This window comes from Neoarius graeffei, chromosome 1 (assembly GCF_027579695.1).
Source record: "Neoarius graeffei isolate fNeoGra1 chromosome 1, fNeoGra1.pri, whole genome shotgun sequence".
Lineage (NCBI taxonomy): Eukaryota > Metazoa > Chordata > Actinopteri > Siluriformes > Ariidae > Neoarius > Neoarius graeffei.
Window position 1 is genome coordinate 110,151,588 of NC_083569.1, and position 18,235 is coordinate 110,169,822.

At 46.3% G+C, this 18,235-nt stretch overlaps 2 protein-coding genes across 5 annotated transcripts in view; both read left to right on the top strand.

Moving 5' to 3' along the window:
- The first annotated feature begins 2,152 nt into the window (after window positions 1-2,152).
- LOC132885900 (uncharacterized) lies at window positions 2,153-3,461 on the top strand. Its single transcript, XM_060920427.1, has 3 exons — window positions 2,153-2,645; window positions 2,923-3,021; window positions 3,277-3,461. The coding sequence occupies exons 1-3, from the start codon at window positions 2,288-2,290 to the stop codon at window positions 3,459-3,461; spliced, it is 642 nt and encodes a 213-aa protein (XP_060776410.1). The 5' UTR covers window positions 2,153-2,287.
- A 7,705-nt stretch (window positions 3,462-11,166) lies between these two features.
- LOC132881789 (zinc finger protein 43-like) overlaps window positions 11,167-18,235 on the top strand; it is a 72,166-nt gene continuing 65,097 nt past the window's right edge. The window contains exons 1-2 of one of the 4 annotated variants that reach the window (XM_060914694.1): window positions 11,167-11,585; window positions 11,724-11,801. In XM_060914694.1, coding sequence (XP_060770677.1) covers window positions 11,334-11,585; window positions 11,724-11,801 — 330 coding nt within the window. In that variant the 5' untranslated portion in view covers window positions 11,167-11,333. Of the gene's footprint in view, window positions 11,586-11,721; window positions 11,802-15,805; window positions 16,231-17,664; window positions 17,761-18,235 lie in introns of those variants that run through there. The other 3 variants (XM_060914684.1, XM_060914712.1, XM_060914721.1) reach the window with 3 other exon arrangements.

Sequence of the window (18,235 nt, forward strand, 5' to 3'; positions counted from 1 at the left end):
CTCCCAGGTCAGCGCAGTCCGGATCCGGGACAGGACTTCCATCTTGCCGGCATTCACTTCCTGGTCTGCTCTGCTGTGTATAAATAGGCCGTTCTCAGAAGGGGACTTTACCAGAACATCTTGTCTGTTTCTCACGTCATCTCTGTGCCATTTTTTGCTTCCTGGATTTTTGCTCTCTGTTTTGCCTAGTCTTAGCCACAGTTTTTTGCACTCATGTTTTGTCAGTTTTTCATGTTTTTTGCACTATGTTTTTTGTCTCCAGTTTTTGTCAGAACTATTTTTCATGTTTTTTTCATATTAGCTCTTTGTCTACCTCGTTGTTGTCTGGATTATTTTTGCTATTTTTGTTCATTGACTCTTTTTGGACTTTAATTAAATCATTTTTTTATTCATTAGATTTTCTGGTTTGTGTTCTGCTATTGGATCCTAACTCACCACATCTCGTCACCCTTAACAGTGCGTTCTGGCCAACATGGATCCAGAGGAACTTAACCATCTGAGAACAGCTATGCAACAGCAAGGAGCCCTCCTCGGGACCCACCAACAGGAACTCAGGCAGATCACTCAGAACCTGGCCACCCTGTCTGACTCCCTCAACCTCGTAGCCACACAACTCCAGCACTCCCAAGCCGTGCCTACCCCTGCCCAGCTGTCTCTTTCTTCACCTCCCACCACCGCCGCTCTCTACAAACAAAGACTCCCTTTGCCTCAGCCCTGCAGTGGAGAACCAGGTACCAACAGATCTTTTTTGTCACAGTGTTCGCTGATCTTGAAGCTTTAACCTCTGGTCTTCCCCACAGAATGTTCCTGGGTAGCCTATACCATCACGCTCCTCACCGGCAAGGCCAGGGAATGGGGGATGGCGGTCTGGGACATTGACGCGCCTTGTTGTTCCAGCTTCAAGGAATTCTCTGAGGAAATGAGGCGAACATTCGACTGTTGTCTGTCCAGCCGGGAGGCGGCAAGAGAGCTCATGGAGCTGCAGCAGGGGTCCCAATCTACCTCGGATTATGCCATCGAGTTCTGGATGTTGGCAGCATCATGCGTTTGGAATGAGAGTGCCCTGGTCGACGCATTCCTACATGGCTTATCTGACGCCATCAAGGATGAACTTGTCTCGCGGGAACTGCAGTTGGACCTCTCCAGCCTGATGGACCTTGCCAATCGTATTGATGCGTGGGTCCAACAACGGATGAGAGAGAGGAGCCACCGCAACTTCAACCCCTCTCCACCACCCGCCTCATCCATCAAACCCATGCAGGTAGATCAGGTACGGGTGTCAGTGGAGGAATGACTGCGCCGACGGAGCACAGGGGTTTGTTTCTACTACGGTCAGCAGGGACACATCTGCAGAGACTGCCTGCTAAAAGGATGAGCCCACCAGTGAATCGAGGGGCCCTGGTGGGCAATGCTCGGAACCAGTCCCCTGCCGACCGACCATTGCTCCCCATCATCACTCTCAACAATTGGCATCACCATCTTCAGGTGCTCGTCGACTCAGGGGTGGACAGGAACCTGATCTGCTCTGCCACCGTTCTCAGAATCCCGTTACTCACCCTCAAGGTCCCTCTCACCGTCCTGACACTTGATGGCACTGGCTTGACTATCATCACTCACCTCACCAACCCGCTCACCCTAAGGATTTCAGGCAATCACTCTGAAACGATACAACTTCACGTCATGAACAACCCTCACGTTCCCGTTATTCTTGGATTACCCTGGTTGATGCAGCCCAACCCCCACTTAAACTGGACTGACCACACCATCTTAGGCTGGAGTCCTTCCTGCCTGGGCTCCTGCCTGAACTCTGCTCTGTCTCCTGCCAAACCACCTCAGCCAGCGAGTTTCCCAACCTTTCTCATGTGCCTCCAGAATATCTGGACCTCAGGCCTGTCTTCAGTAAGACCTGAGCAGTGTCCCTTCCCCTCATAGGCCCTATGACTGCAGTATCGACCTCCTACCAGGGACAGCGCCACCCAAGGGACATCTCTACTCTCTCTTTCCCCCGCCGAGAGACAAGCCATGGAGAAATACATCACTGATGCCCCTTTTCCACCAAATCAGTTCCAGGGCTGGTTTGGGGCCAGTGCTTAGTTTAGAACTGGGTTTTCTGTTTCCACTGACAAAGAACTGGCTCTGGGGCCAGAAAAAAAGGTTCCAGGCTAACACCAGCTCTTTGCTGGGCCAGAGGAAAGAACCGCTTATGTCAGCGGGGGGGGCGGAGTTGTTCACAACTACAACAATAGCAAGACCGCGAATGGTCGCCATTTTTAAGTGACAAGATTTCATGGATGCAGTAAAGCAGCAGTGGTCTGTGGAGGAGACAACCTGTCTCCTAGCGATATGGTCCACAGATGAAGTCCAGGCGAAACTGGAGGGTGCTACGCGGACCAAGCCCGTATTACACCAAATACAAAAAGAGATGGCTGCAGCGGGGTACGAAAGTACTCTCGAGCAGATCAGCAACAAATTAAAGAAGCTGAAGAAGGACTACAGGGACCAAAAAAAGGACCTCGGTCGAAGCGGCAACGGGCGGCCGAGGAAGAACCCCCACTTCGATATTCTGGACTCGGTTCTCGGCGATAGACAGGCAAATAACGCCACCGGAGCCTTAAATTCAGCGACAGCGCCGCAATCAGAGCCTGGTAAGTTTCTTTTCAAACATTTTCGCCTTGCATAAAGTTTTTTAGTGAGTGACCGTTACTAGTTACTTCAGTTAATGTTTGTTTGTATAATGTTATAATGAAATCTGATGCATAGTTTCATTCACTAGTTCATTTTTGTAACTGTGAACTTACCGTAGTTCAAAATTTTTCATTATGAACTAAACTAGCTCATTTTAAAATTTGTGAACTGAACTTTGAAATAGTTCATGTAGAAAGTGAACTTTCCCAACACTGGCTGTTTTTGTGATTTTTATAGAGTTGTCCACCATCGGGGACGAGGACCTGATGTCTCCACTCCACTGCAGCTCTCCTGCACCATCCAGCAGCTCAGGACAATTGCAGCAGACCAGACCTGGTAAGTTGTTGTGCTGAGTATCCAGTAGTCTGTCTCACCGGATACTATGCAAACATGGATATATCCCTAATAGTGTGACTTTATAATATAAATACATGCTGTAATAAGTGACCAGTCATTCATATAAAATCCCCTACCAACCGTAAACAGTTAACTAATGCTCTTATTGCTGAGCTGGCATGTTTCTTATATTGTATTGCTGAACCTGTGTTAACTTAATAACTTTTAAACTCATTATTCTGTTCTTGTACACAGCCAAGAGGAAGCGAGACAGCAACACTGAGCTCCTGGAATACCTTGAGCAGGCGGACGAGAGGTTCTTGCAGCACAGCAAGGAAATGAACGATGCCTTGCTGCACAAGCTGGAGGCAGACAACAGTGCGTTCCTCAGTATAATGGGGCACATGGTGTCTGTAATGGAGGCACAAGCCAGAAAATAATCACACCACTTTTCTTGTTTTGCACCTTTGCACTGTTCACGTCACTTTATGTTGTGTTTCTACACACTATGTAAATAAATGTTTTTTCTAAAGAGACATGTCTGCGTGTATATGTTTTCACTAGTGATGTAAAATTATTTTAACTGTGTAATAAGTACAAGTAAAGCTGGTTAGAGCTTGTGAAAACAAGTAATGAAAGAACTCAACAAGCTACCTTTTTCAGTCACTTTATTTACAAATAAATGACTCATTTCTATGAACTTATCGAACTGAACAATTAAACAACACTGACATGAAGTAAATAGCAAAATAACCAAACAAATTACTCGTTCCCTCTGTTAAAGTAGGCCATTAAAGCGGCTCTAATGTCAGCCCCTTCTTGACTGCCATGTTCAGGTAATGCCTGAAGAGGAGGCTGGATGTTGGCATGTCTGTCTTGGTGCTCCCCAGTGAAATTGTCACCATATTCCTCACAGATGTTATGAAGGACGCAGCAGGTTAGTGCCATTTTCTTGCACAGTTCCAGCTTGCAGTCATTTCTTTTTAGTAGGCACCTCCACCATCCTTTCAATCTCCCAAATGCCATTTCCACAACCGATTGTGCACTGCTGAGTCTGTAATTGTAGGTGTGTTGTTCAGGGGTCAATCTGCCAGTGTCAGAAAAGGGTTTCATCAGCCAGTTCTGCATGGGGTAGGCTGGATCACCTATCAGGTAATGTCCAACCTCACAGCCAGAGATGGTCACTTTGCTTTGACCTAGAAATTCCCCATAACTTAGGACTTCCCACAAATGTGACTGTTTTAGGACTCTTGCATCATGCACACTCCCTGGAAAGCCAACACACACACACCCCAGAAAAAACCTCTGCTATCTACAACTGCTTGCAGAACAACTGAATGCCATCCCTTCCGGTTGTAGTAGTCTCGGGGATACTCTTCTGGTGCTATAATGGGAATGTGGCTTCCATCTATTGCACCAGCACACTGTGGCACTCTCCAACGACTCTGAAAGAGAGCAGCCATTTCTGCTAACCTCTCCGCATCAGGGCATGTAATGTGGGCAGGGAGCAGCACCTTGATGACCATGTTACAGAAATCCTGAACGCAATTAAAGACGGTGCTCACGCCTACTCCAAAAAGATGGCTGATGGTCCTGTATTCACCGCCAGTGGCCAGCTTCCAGATGGCAATAGCCACCTGCTTCTGGTTTGGGACACACAAATGGTAATTTGTGTTCCTTCTCCCCAAGACATGCCTCACCTGACTACAGATATACTCAAACAACTCTCGGGACACACGGAAATTCTGCATGAACTGGTGAGAGGTGAAATCAGGAACAATTGTGTCCCACCAGTAACGAGATCTTGGGTGTGCCCAGACAACATGTGATCTCTACCTTGCCATCAGTCGCAAGATTACCTGTAAAGAGAAAAATGTATAGGTAAATAAACATGTGTGGAGAGTCATCAATACTCAAACAAATATTCATCATGGTACTTAACCCTTGTGCCTCTTTTTCCCCTTAGATTAGAGTGGGATGTGTACTGAGAAATAAATGTGCATGTGTGAGTGTTGGAAACATAAGTGTTACATTTATTTGTGGAGTACAGCACATTTGCCATATTTTATATTCTATTGACCTTATTATATTTTTATATGTATGAACATAGTCAAAATAATAAAGAAAATTAACAACTGACAAGCCAAAAATGTCCTTAGTGAGGCATAAGGGTTAAAGAAACGAGGTTAAACATAAATCATTCACTTGTATTTCCATGCAGTTTGTTTACATTCACTTCAGTAAGTTAAGTTCATTACAGAGCTAAGCATCCTCATATCTACCGCTGTGGTAGATATGAGCGGCGACTTAAAAATCACCAGTAATATGTTTGTGAATTTGTGACGATTCCAGCAGGGACATAACACCGGCTAACGTTAGCTCATATCAAAGGCTAACATAACCATCTCACATTCAGTGTAAGTAAGAGTCAAAACGTTATTAGGTTACTACCTGTCTCTTAGAATGTAATCGCCGTCCACTCAAAACCTGTTGATCAACACAAACATATTGGATCTGCCGTTTTCTGATCCCAATGAAGCACCGTAAAGCCAGAAGCAGCAGCTGTACAAACGTGAAGTCATCCATTTTTGTTGTTGCTGCTTCTTCTTCTCCGTGTTGTTGTTGCTTCGATGTTCGCGCCAAGGTTTATGCAAACGCAGTGATGTAACTGACGTATACAGTGACGTAATGGCGTGGCTCCCCTTAGCACCCCGAGCTATGGAAAAGCAAACTGGTTCTCAGCTGGCTCACAAGTTGAACGAGTTGTGAACCAGCACCAGCACTGGCCCCAAACCAGCCCTGGAACTGATTTGGTGGAAAAGGGGTATGAGTCTCTGGCAGCTGGGATCATCCACCCTTCCTCCTCCCCAGCAGGGGCGGGATTCTTCTTTGTGGAGAAGAAAGACAAGTCGCTCTGTCCCTGCATTGACACTCGAGGTCTCAATGCCATCACAGTCAAGAACCGCTACCCACTACCGCTCATGACTTCAGCCTTCAAACTACTCCAGGGAGCTAAGGTGTTCACTAAACTGGACTTGCGCAACGCCTATCACCTAGTTAGGATCAGGGAAGGGGATGAGTGGAAGACGGCTTTCAACACCACCACAGGTCACTATGAGTACCTCGTAGTCCCTTTTGGCCTGACTAACGTGCCCGCGGTATTCCAGGCTTTGGTTAATGATGTCTTGAGGGACTTTCTTAACACCTTTGTCTTTGTTTACCTGGACGATATCTTGATTTTCTCTTGCTCCCTGGAGGAACATCGGGGTCACATCCGGCAGGATCTTCAACACCTGCTGGAGAATAAGCTGTTCGTTAAGGCAGAGAAGAGCAAGTTCCACCAAGGCTCTGTCTTGTTCCTGGGGTTCATCATTACACCAGCCAAGATCCAGATGGACCCCCTCAAGCTGGAGGCAGTCACTGACTGACCCACCCCATCTTCAAGATGAGAGCTCCAGCACTTCCTGGGGTTCGCCAACTTTTACAGGTGTTTCATTCACAACTTCAGCACAGTGGCCAGACCTCTCTCAGCCCTGACCTTGACCAAGACCAAGTTCAAGTGGGGGGAGGAAGCAGAGAAAGCCTTTTCCAGTCTCAAGCACAGGTTTACCACAGCACCCATTCTCACCATACCCGATTCTACCAAGCAGTTTATCGTCAAGGTCGACGCCACCGAGTCAGGGGTCAGAGCCATCCTATCCTAGAGGGCCAACAACAACAAGGTCCACCCATGCTCCTTCTTCTCCTGCCAGCTATCCTCAGCTGAACGGAACTACGACATCGGTGACCGAGAACTACTGGCCGTGAAACTAGCCTTGAAGGAGTGGAGGCACTGGCTTGAGGGGTCTGACCTCCCGTTCCTAGTCTAGACGGACCATAAAAACCTGGAGTACCTCAAGTCTGCCAAACATCTCAACTCTTGTCAAGCCTGTTGGTCTCTCTTCTTCTCCCGATTCAACTTCACGCTCTCCTACTGCCCAGGCTCCAAGAACGGCAAACCCGACACCCTGTCCAGGATGTTCTCTTCCCACCAAGAGGAGTCCAAGCCACCCAAGACTATCCTTCCTCCACGCTGCCTGGTGGGAGCTGCTATTCTAGAAGTTGAGACACTCATGCAGAAGGCCCTGGAGCAGGACCCCGGTGAAGGTAACTCCAACAATATTCCTCATAACCATCTGTTTGTTCCTTGTCATGTGCAAACTCAGGTGCTGCAGTGGGGTCACGGTTCCAAGCTGGCCTGTCATTTGGGAGCTGGCCGAACCCTGGCTTTCATCCAGCAGTGCTTTTGGTGGCCATCCATCAAGGAGGACGTCCAGGAGTTCGTGACAGTCTGCGACACATGCTCCCGGAACAAGACAGTCAATTGACCCCCTGCTGGCTTACTAAGACCCCTACCTACTCCCCATCAACCTTGGTCTCACATCGCCCTGGACTTCAACACAGGACTCCCCAACTCAGGTGGCAACACATGCATCCTCACTGTCATTGATCGTTTTTCTAAGACCGTCCATTTCATTCCTCTGCCCAAGCTCCCCTCAGCCAAAGAGACCACAGAACTACTCATCCACCACGTTTTCCGCCTACATGGTCTGTCTACCGACATAGTTTCTGACCGGGGTCCTCAGTTCACTGCACAGTTCTGGAGAGCCTTCTGCAAACTCATCGGGGCCACCTGTAGTCTCTCCTCAGGCTTCCATCCACAGACCAACGGCCAGGCAAAATGGGCTAACCAGGCTTTGGAGGTTGCACTCAGGTGCATGGCGTCCAGGGATGCCAGTTCTTGGAACAAGTACCTACCTTGGATCGAATACACACATAACACTCTCTCTTCCTCTGCCACAGGTCTCTCTCCATTCCAGTGCTCAGTAGGCTACCAACCACCACTGTTCCCCAGCCAGGAGGAGGAGGTCGCCGTATCATCAGCCCAAGCCTTTACACACTGCTGCAGGAGAATGTGGGCATTGGCCCGGAGAAGACTCATTCGCTCCGCACTCGCATCCAAGAAGCAGGCCGACAAACGTCGCTCCAAGGCACCCACCCACCGAGTGGGTCAATGAGTTATGCTCTCCACGCACCACCTACCACTTAGAACCGTCTCTCGCAAGCTGGCACCCAGGTTCCTTGGACCCTTCCTCATCAAGAAGGTAATCAACCCATGTTCCATTCGACTGGCATTACCACTCACCATGCGACGTGTTCACCCCACCTTTCATGTATCACAGCTTAAACCTCTGGTTTCCAGTCCTTTGGAATTCATTCACACATTTACACCTACGGTCAATTTAGAGCCACCAATTAGCCTAACCTGCATGTCTTTGGACTGTGAGGGAAACCGGAGCACCCAGCGGAAACCCATGCAGACACGGGGAGAACATGCAAACTCCACACAGAAAAGGCCCTCACCGGCCGCTGGGCTTGAACCCAGAATTTTCTTGCTGTGAGGTGACAGTGCCGCCCACTGGTATGTAATATATCAGTCCATATGTCAAAGCAATGGCCGTAAGGGTAGTATCTCACTGGGCTGCAACAGCTTGCGACAAATTGCATACGACATTCACAAGAGAGTTTCAAAAGTGTCTTGAAACATTCGCGGGGCTTTTCAATTTCCTCACATGAGTCGCAAAGTGTCACTCCCTCGTCGCTGAAATTTTGAACATGTTCAAAAAATTTGTGACAAACTTTCTCTCAAAATAGCCGCAAATGCGTCGCTGGTGTGTCGCAAAGCCGTTGCAAACCCTTCACAAGTCAATTTCCGTAAGGCTTCCTCTACTTCCCTGCCTGCCGAGGGAAAGCCGGGCTGCGACAGCCTGCGACTAGTTGGAGACACAACAATTGCAGTAAAATATGCGAATATCATTTCAGTGTGATTCCAAGTGAAAATTGTCACGAATTCGCATATTTTATCGCAATTGTGTCTCCAACTAGTCGCAGGCTGTCGCAGCCCAGTGAGATACTGGCTTAAACGAGATTGGTTAAGACCTGTGAGAGACATCATAGGACGGAAGTAAAATGTACAGAGGTAATCAAAGTGACCAACATCTCAAGGGCGTAGTTAGGATTTTTCAAAGGGGGGGGGGGGGGTCACACACTGACTGGCAGACTGAGTACAATATGTAACAAAAAATAATTACCATTGCTAGTTTTAGGTAGCTTAGAAACCGGCTCTTCCATTATTGCTGTTTCTTCCACATTTTCTTGATGTGTTCTAGAAACAGCACACTAAAACTTAGCTTCGAAGCCACAAAATGCAACTTTGATGGAAAAAATATATAATAAATTGCTTTCCTCTCTTCATGTTGAAAGAAGGAGGAAAGTTTCGCTTGTTTTGACATGGCGAATTAGTAACACGAGGAAATACTCATAATTCGCAACTAAAAAGACTGCAGCTACACTGGCAGCTTGACCATGCTTTCTAGTGCAATCGTGTTGCACTTGTGCAGAACTGTTTAAGTCCTGCGCGCCTTGGCTCGTGCACCTGAAGGTGCGCCTCGGGCTGCACGCACGCCTAATGAGCTCCGGCGTGCACGCCGTTAACAAAGAACACCTGTCTTTAATCAATTAACTATGTTTGGGCTATTTAAGGACTGCACCCATGCAAGGACGATGCGAAGTATTACGCCGCGTCTAGTGTGCCTTACTGAGCCTTGTTTCCTGTCCCTGTTCTGGTTGACCTCCTGGTTTTTCGACTCCTGTTTCTCTTCCCTTGATCTTGTATAGTTTTGCCTCCGATATTCTGTCCGCGCCTCGATTACGACTTTGCCTACTGTTTCGGACTGTTTGCCTGTTGCGTGCATTTCACGCGCTTTATGCTCATATCGTACTGTGTATTATTTAACATATCTGGACTTACAGCCGCCTCTCCCGCACACACTCCGACAAACTGGGTTTTCGTGCCCAAACCACAGGAAGTCCATACAAGGTTATAGAAACCCTAATGAAGCTGAGGTGGCAATCTAGTTTCAAAAAAAAAAAGTTAGAAAAATTACAGTGGGCGCTTTTCTAATATTCTTATGCAGCTATTGAAAAAGGCGGCACGGTGGTGTAGTGGTTAGCGCTGTCGCCTCACAGCAAGAAGGTCCGGGTTCGAGCCCCGTGGCCGGCGAGGGCCTTTCTGTGCGGAGTTTGCATGTTCTCTCCGTGTCCGCGTGGGTTTCCTCCGGGTGCTCCGGTTTTCCGCATGCAGGTTAGGCTAACTGGTGACTCTAAATTGACCGTAGATGTGAATGTGAGTGTGAATGGTTGTCTGTGTCTATTGGCCCTTTTTCAGCTCACTTCAGCCCGACACGGCTCGCGTTTCGACTACCAAAAAACAGCACGACTCAGCTCGTTTCAGCCCTGCTTAGCCCCTAAAACTCGCACCGTTTTGGAGTAGGGCTGAAGCGAGCCAAACCGTGCCGAGTGAGGCTGGGGGCGTGAGCAGACACTCCCCTGTGCACTGATTGGTGAGGAGGAGTGTCCTCACATGCCCACACACGCCCCGCGAGCACGCTGGGATCTGTAAACACCGTAAACCCGGAAGAAGAAGAATTACAAGAATTTCTGAAGCCTTATGCGCCTCGCCTCATCTATACGCTCTTGCCAGTATCTGTTGGCGTTGTCGGTGACAACAAGCCACAGAACCAAGACCAGCAACACTAACGACTCCATGTCCTCCATGTTTATTGTTTACTATTCGGGTCGTGAGACTACCGCTTAAAAGCTCACTGATGTCACTGTTTGCGCTGCTTAACGACATCACGTGACGTCCACCCACTTTCGCTAACTCCACCCAATGTGTCCACCCACTTCCAGCCAGCACGGTTCAGCGCGGTTGTAGTCGAAATGCAACTCCAACAGCCCCGCTCAGCTCGACTCAGCTCGACTCAGCACAGCACGGCTCAGCCCGACTCAGCCGCGTTGGTAGTGGAAAAGCGTCAAATGTGTCAGCCCTGTGATGACCTGGCGACTTGTCCAGGATGTACCCCGCCTCTCGCCCGTAGTCAGCTGGGATAGGCTCCAGCTTGCCTGCGACCCTGTAGAACAGGATAAAGCGGCTAAAGATAATGAGATGAGAATGAGATGATCCGACAAAGGGGGGGTCACGGGCACCCCAGGACCTCCTCCCTAGCTCTGCCCCTGCATCTGGCAACGTTGTCAAAAGACGCGCGAGCCCGCCCTTGAATGCTGACGTAATCAAGCCGGAAGTTTTGTTTGTTTTGCTAGCAATCAGGAAAGTTTGAAGAAAGTAGGTAGTAATCGTCATTTAAACTCGTTTTTTTGTGCAGTATTTTGTTCGGGAAGCAGTTCTTTTGGTGGAATAGACGTGACACAAGATGCCGAGTACGTGTTTTGCACCTGGTTGTGGTCTGAATGGCCGGAAAGCATCGAAACTGGTTTCTTTTCACCGACTGCCAGCAAATGATGAAATCGCTAGAAAATGGCTTATTGCTGTGGGTGTGCAAGAAGTGGATCGGTATCTACAGAATCGGCAGAGGTACACGCTATGCTCTCGGCATTTTGATGAAGATTGTTTCCTGTCCATTGCATCTGGAAAGAGGGTCCTTGTGAATACTTCAATTCCCACGGTTAGTTATTAAGAAATGTATCTAAAAATATATCAGATAAAATAATAATATATCTGAAATACCCAGTTATTGTTACATTGACTTGCTATAGAGGTCTGATTGTCAGTGCTCCCCCCCCCCCCCCCCCCCCCCATGCAGAAATACCTGACACTTCATTCACCAAGCAACACCAGAGATGTTTCACTGCCTGACACCCCATCTCCACTGATCTCCATGGTAAGGCTGTTCCTGTATTTTCGGCATTTTTTCCACTCAGGGTACACATTTATGTTCCCAAAAGGTAATTTTTTGAAAGTTTAGTTTTCAGATTTTTAATCAGTGCATTTTGTTTCCACATATCTTCAAGGGGGGGCGGCACGGTGGTGTAGTGGTTAGTGCTGTCGCCTCACAGCAAGAAGGTCCGGGTTCGAGCCCCGTGGCCGACGAGGGCCTTTCTGTGTGGAGTTTGCATGTTCTCCCCGTGTCCGTGTGGGTTTCCTCCGAGTGCTCCGGTTTCCCCCACAGTCCAAAGACATGCAGGTTAGGTTAACTGGTGACTCTAAGTTGACCGTAGGTGAGCAATTCCAGCGTTATGGACGTGACACTTGAACTCAAAATGGCAACAAATGACCCAGTGCATGTTTTATTGTCTCCCAGTATTTAAACAGGTGTTGCATATTTTAAGGCTGTACCATACTGGAGAAGTGATAGAACAAGAACAATTCCCATAGTACATCTAGGGCATGCCAGAAAATGCCAATAAAAGATGTGTTATGGATGTGACAGAAAAAGTATCACTTTTCTTGGGTGACTGTACATTTTTATCAAACTCTGTGAAATCGTAAACCTAATGTCGAAATGGAGATATCCGTTTGATAGAGGGGTCCAAGGTGAATATTAAAAAATCTTTGTTTCAAATATTTTGTATTTCATGCAGAGTTTCGGAAGGAAAAGTCAGCGTTATGGATGTGACGAAATTCCGTTATGGATGTGACGTGTCTGAAATAGACATGGCATATGTTTAGAAAATCAGCAATTTAACCACCATAACCCTTTGAAAAACTCTCTAAATATCAGCTAAAACTATCAGTTCTTAAATAATATTTAGGATGGCTATTGTTTTGCTGTTTTGTGGATTTTAGCATACATTTCTGTGGCTTGTGGCAATAATATAGAATTGTACATGATCAAAGTTGATTTTAGCTTGGGTTTTACATTATAAGAAAAAGAGACTGACTGTGACATATTAGGTTGGTTACAAATTGGTTCAGCTTATTCACATCTGTAAAATACAGGCCTAGGTGAGATCTCTGGGAGTGGTTTTGATGTATTACATGTTGCTTTATTTTTGCATGGTGAGGTTGACATTTACATGGAATTGCCCAGGTGTGAATGTGTGTATGAATGGTTGTCTGTGTCTATGTGTCAGCCCTGTGATGACCTGGCGACTTGTCCAGGGTGTACCCCGCCTTTCGCCCGTAGTCAGCTGGGATAGGCTCCAGCTTGCCTGCGACCCTGTAGAACAGGATAAAGTGGCTAGGGATAATGAGATGAGATATCTTCAAGGGAGTAACTTTGATTTTGACATTGATGGGGACACAAAAGTGATCCAAGGCAGAGCTTCTGAAAGATGTTTTTTTTTTCCCCATTAGCAATCATAATTTCATGTGATGCAGATCTTATAGGTTAACGAGGGCAGCCGTGGCATAATGGTTAGGGAGTTGGTCTTTGGATCTCAGGGTTGCAGGTTCAAATTACCTCTCCCTACATCTCCATCCATGGTTGAAGTGCCCTTGAGCAAGGCACCTAACCCAACATTGCTCCAGGGACTGTAACCAATACCCTGTACCAAAACAGTAACAGTAAGTCGCTTTGGATAAAAGCGTCAGCTAAATGTAATGTTTCCATACATCAAAAGGATTTTGTTGAGTTTTTAAAGCTCGACGGAAATCCTGCACTTACATTCTTAACTTTGAAGAAGAATGAACGAATGTCTCGTTTCTTGGGGGGGGGGGGGGGGCGTCATCCATGATACTCAAGTCAGCATGCGAGTCGTAGGGCAAGCATGCATGGACATCGAAGTCCAGCTCAATTTGTAGGCTGACAGAGAGTGGGGGGTGTGTGGGGTAGGTCAGGTGTGTACGTGTGAGATACGGGGGGTTGATGGGCGGGTAGTCACGGCTGCTGTGGGAAGTGTGCTGCTTTTACAGCAGATGGAGTGACAGCTGGGATAGCCAACCATGTAAATTAGCAAGAAACAGGTAGCTAATCAGAGAATGATATCTATGTTAGAGGGGGGATTATTAGCAGTGTCATACATTTAACCCTTTGCGTGCCATATAATCATTGCTCAGGTTAGGACATCGGTTTTATTGATCGTGATTACACAGTAGCGGCTGAATATTGGGAAGGACACGTCCCTAGCGTCCCTATCCAAAATTGCGCCCTAGCATATCTTAATATTAGTGTGAAAATTTCATGAGATATCCTCAGGGCCGCGTTAACCCTTGCCGAGGCCCTGGGCAGACACCCCCCAGAGGCCCCCCCGCCTGTTGTCAACTGCGCTCAGCAAATTCACCCACTCAGACGTGCCTGTCTAACTAGACACAGAAACTTAAATAACGACAGTGGCACAATCAGAAATACTATTGAACGATAAAACTTTGTCCATCAACACCTATTTAATCGAGAAAAAGCAATGGTGAAATAGGCAATTGCATGGTGAAAAAATCCATCAGACATCACGGTTAACAAGTCTGGTTAACTAAAGTTTAGCCTCAAGAAGCCTTTGAATGAGTGAGTCAATGAACAACATGTCAAGAACATAACCTAGGCCTACAACAGTTTCTTTAGTATTCAGAACAAGAACATTCATTTGGTATATAACCGTTCATTTTCATTTTGGAATCCAGGTGACTTTTAACTTGTGAAAACAAAGAGCGATGATAAAGAAAGAAAAATATCTTGCTTCTCAGAAATAAATCTCAAAATGTTAGGCTATGTGAAACATTTCATCCTTTCACACACGTAATGTCCCAAACAGCAGTGGCACACAGCTTTGCGCATTCAGTTTGACAGCCATGGGTCAACTTACAAGGGCACTTTCCTACTTTTCTGGAAAGCGAAGTCATTAATTAAATCATTGAACTCAAGCTGGCGTAGCGTGTGAAGACATGGTGGACAGTGATCATATTGACAATGACGGGTGATTTATGCGATGGGACAAGGTGGGCTTCCTTACGGGTGGCAAAATGCATCAAAAATGTTATCAATATGATCAAAACTTCTGAAAATATCGTTTCATATTTTCCGATCTTGCTACCTCCAAGGCCCCCTAGTGGCCGAGGCCCTGGGCAGCTGCCCATGAAGCCCATTAGGATAACGCATCCTTGGGTATCTTCATCTGATTCAGAAGATATGGCCTGTTGATCAAGATCACCGTTTCGGTGAATTGGTGGGGGGGCTATGGAGACTACACCAGGCAGGGCTCGAAATTCATATATTTTTTTCACCAGCCAGCCGGACTAGTTACCTTCCAAAGTAACTAGCCAAACAGAAAATCAACTCGCCAAAATTTGTTCATGTGTGAATTTTACTTCTGTCAAAAATGACGCAAAAGAGAGTAGTTACTGTTCTTGACTAATGTGCATTTATTTCAAGACCCGAGTATTTTGATACTGTTGTTAAATACATAAATGAGAATAACACAGAGCACCATAATATCTCATCTCATTGTCTCTAGCCGCTTTATCCTTCTACAGGGTCGCAGGCAAGCTGGAGCCTATCCCAGCTGACTACGGGCGAAAGGCAGGGTACACCCTGGACAAGTCGCCAGGTCATCACAGGGCTGACACATAGACACAGACAGCCATTCACACCTACGGTCAATTTAGAGTCACCAGTTAACCTAACCTGCATATCTTTGGACTGTGGGGGAAACCGGAGCACCCGGAGGAAACCCACGTGGACACGGGGAGAACATGCAAACTCCACACAGAAAGGCCCTTGCCGGCCCCAGGGCTCGAACCCAGGACCTTCTTGCTGTGAGGCAACAGCGCTAACCACTACACCACCGTGCCGCCCAGCACCATAATATAATATCAACAAATAATAATATATTGGAAAACTTGGCAACTTGGTGTATGAGTATTGAAAACAAATACACTATATTGCCAAAAGTATTTGTTCACCTGCCTTGACTCACATATGCGCTTAAGTGACATCCCATTCCTAATCCATAGGGTTCAATATGATGTTGGTCCACCCTTTGCAGCTAGAACAGCTTCAACTCTTCTGGGAAGGCTGTCCACAAGGTTTAGGAGTGTGTTTATGGGAATTTTTGACCATTCTTCCAGAAGCACATTTGTGAGGTCACACACTGATGTTGGACAAGAAGGCCTGGCTCTCAGTCTCCACTCTAATTCATCCCAAAGGTGTTCTATCGGGTTGAGGTCAGGACTCTGTGCAGGCCAGTCAAGTTCATCCACACCAGACTCTGTCATCCATGTCTTTATGGACCTTACTTTGTGCACTGGTGCACAGTCATGTTGGAAGAGGAAGGGGCCAGCTCCAAACTGTACAAACAGTCTGCATGCCTAGGTGCTTGATTTTATACACCTTTGGCCATGGAAGTGATTGGAACACCTGATTCCGATAATTTGGATGGGTGAGCAAATACTTTTGGCAATATAGTGTATACTTAGTTAGTTAGTTAGTTAGTTAGTTAGTTAGTTAGTTAGTTAGTTAGTTAGTTAGTTAGTTAGTTAGTTGACTTTATTAGTACCCAAAGGTAGATTTGGTTTGCAGTCAAGTGATCTCTGCTCATACAAAACACCCAAACATCTTGGACACACATAACATACAAACATTCCACACTAAACACAAGACATAACATACAAGCAATTCACACTAAACATTACTATCATGACTATAGCACCCAAAATATGTCCAACATGCTTTGTAGTGCTGCTGCCTTTCATGATGACGTTTTTTTTTTTACACACTTGACAAGTTGGCATTTGCTGTTCCACGTCCTCCTCGCGATATCCAAAAAAATGCCAGATGACTGACCCCTTGCTAGTTCTTTTAGGAACCAATTCGTCCGCTTCCATTTTTAATTTGTCACTGAAATTAACAGAGCTTACACGGTAGCCTATGCAACACCACTGATTGCACGAACTGAGTCAGCGCTGTAAACCGAAACTAGAAAATCTTCCCGCAAGTTCCTTTCAGCACCTAGATGTCGCCCGGGATTGGTTGGCGAGTGTGTGACACTTTTTTTTTTTTTTTTTATATACCCTTAGGTAGCCTCTCACGTTACTGCCTGAGGGACAGGGAGAAAACCACCAGAAAAGGTTTTAAACAAACGCAACAAACACGAAACAAACGCAAGTCGGCAGATGACCATAAAATACTCGATAGTTACAATATAATAATTTTATGTATCTCGCACAGAATTTTCGGAGATATATCGAGTATATTCGATATATCGCATAGCCCTAGTCTGAATCTTCGCTTCATATATATTTTTTTATTTTCAACTAGCCAGCAGGGCTGGCGAGTGACAGGAATTACCCGCCAAATGACAAATTAAGTCGCCTCGGGTGACCGGGCCACGGCGAATTTCGAGCCCTGCCAGGGTATATTTTTTTTCCACAGAACAAAAAAAGATTTAAAGGTATAACTAGATATATTTTATTAGAAATATCATGAAATACAATTTGTATGGCAATGAGCACAGAATCATATATTTTCTAACGAAGAAGAAACCTTTATTTGTCACATGCACACTTCAAGCACAGTGAAATTCATCCTCTGCATTTAACCCATCTGAAGCAGTGAACACATGCACGCGCTCACACACACCCAGAGCAGTGAGCAGCCACACATAGCGCCCAGGGAGCAGTCGGGGTCAGGTACCTTGCTCAAGGGCACCTCAGCCCAAGGCTGCCCCACATCAACCTAACTGCATGTCTTTGGACTGTGGGGGAAACTGGAGCACCCGGAGGAAACCCACGCAGACACGGGGAGAACATGCAAACTCCACACAGAAAGACCCTCGCTGGCCGCTGGGTTCGAACCCAGAACCTTCTTGCTGTGAGGCAACCGTGCTGCCCAAAGAAATGCCTAATGAAGAATTGGGGGCTACGGAGACTATATTTCTCAATTAAACCACTACTCGGTGCAATTACTTCAAGTCTGTAATGACCAGGCATTTTTATACCTTTACTTCTCATGGCAATTATAAAAACATTATGGGAAGTTCTTTAACCCTGATTAAACCCAGAGTTTAGAGAGGACTATGGAGACTACATTGCTTTTTCCATTGTCCCAGTGAACATTCAATGAATGCTGAAAGGTGTCGGTGCCTTACAGTCAACAGATTTTTTTTTTCTGTGCATTATTCCTACATATATAGAGATTGAAACTACCAAAATGGACACCATTAAAGGAATCAGTGATTGAATTTTTGGGTTCCTTTTTGAGAACACTGACCAAAAATGTCATTTGGCATAACAACGGACACATTATTAAAGAACTGCAAAATTTTTGCCAAGTGATAAATGACTCCTTTATATGCGCATATTAAATTAAGCAGAGATACTACATTCTCATTTCATATCAATCTTATAGCACAAAATGCACGAGAAATGTGGGATTTTGTATGATGT

Bases quoted from the DNA above. Each gene is read 5' to 3' on its own strand.
- LOC132885900 (XM_060920427.1), top strand. From the start codon at position 2,288: ATGGATGCAGTAAAGCAGCAGTGGTCTGTGGAGGAGACAACCTGTCTC. The intron at 2,646-2,922 runs GTAAGTTTCTTT...TGATTTTTATAG, and splicing joins AGCGCCGCAATCAGAGCCTG to AGTTGTCCACCATCGGGGAC. The intron at 3,022-3,276 runs GTAAGTTGTTGT...TCTTGTACACAG, and splicing joins ATTGCAGCAGACCAGACCTG to CCAAGAGGAAGCGAGACAGC.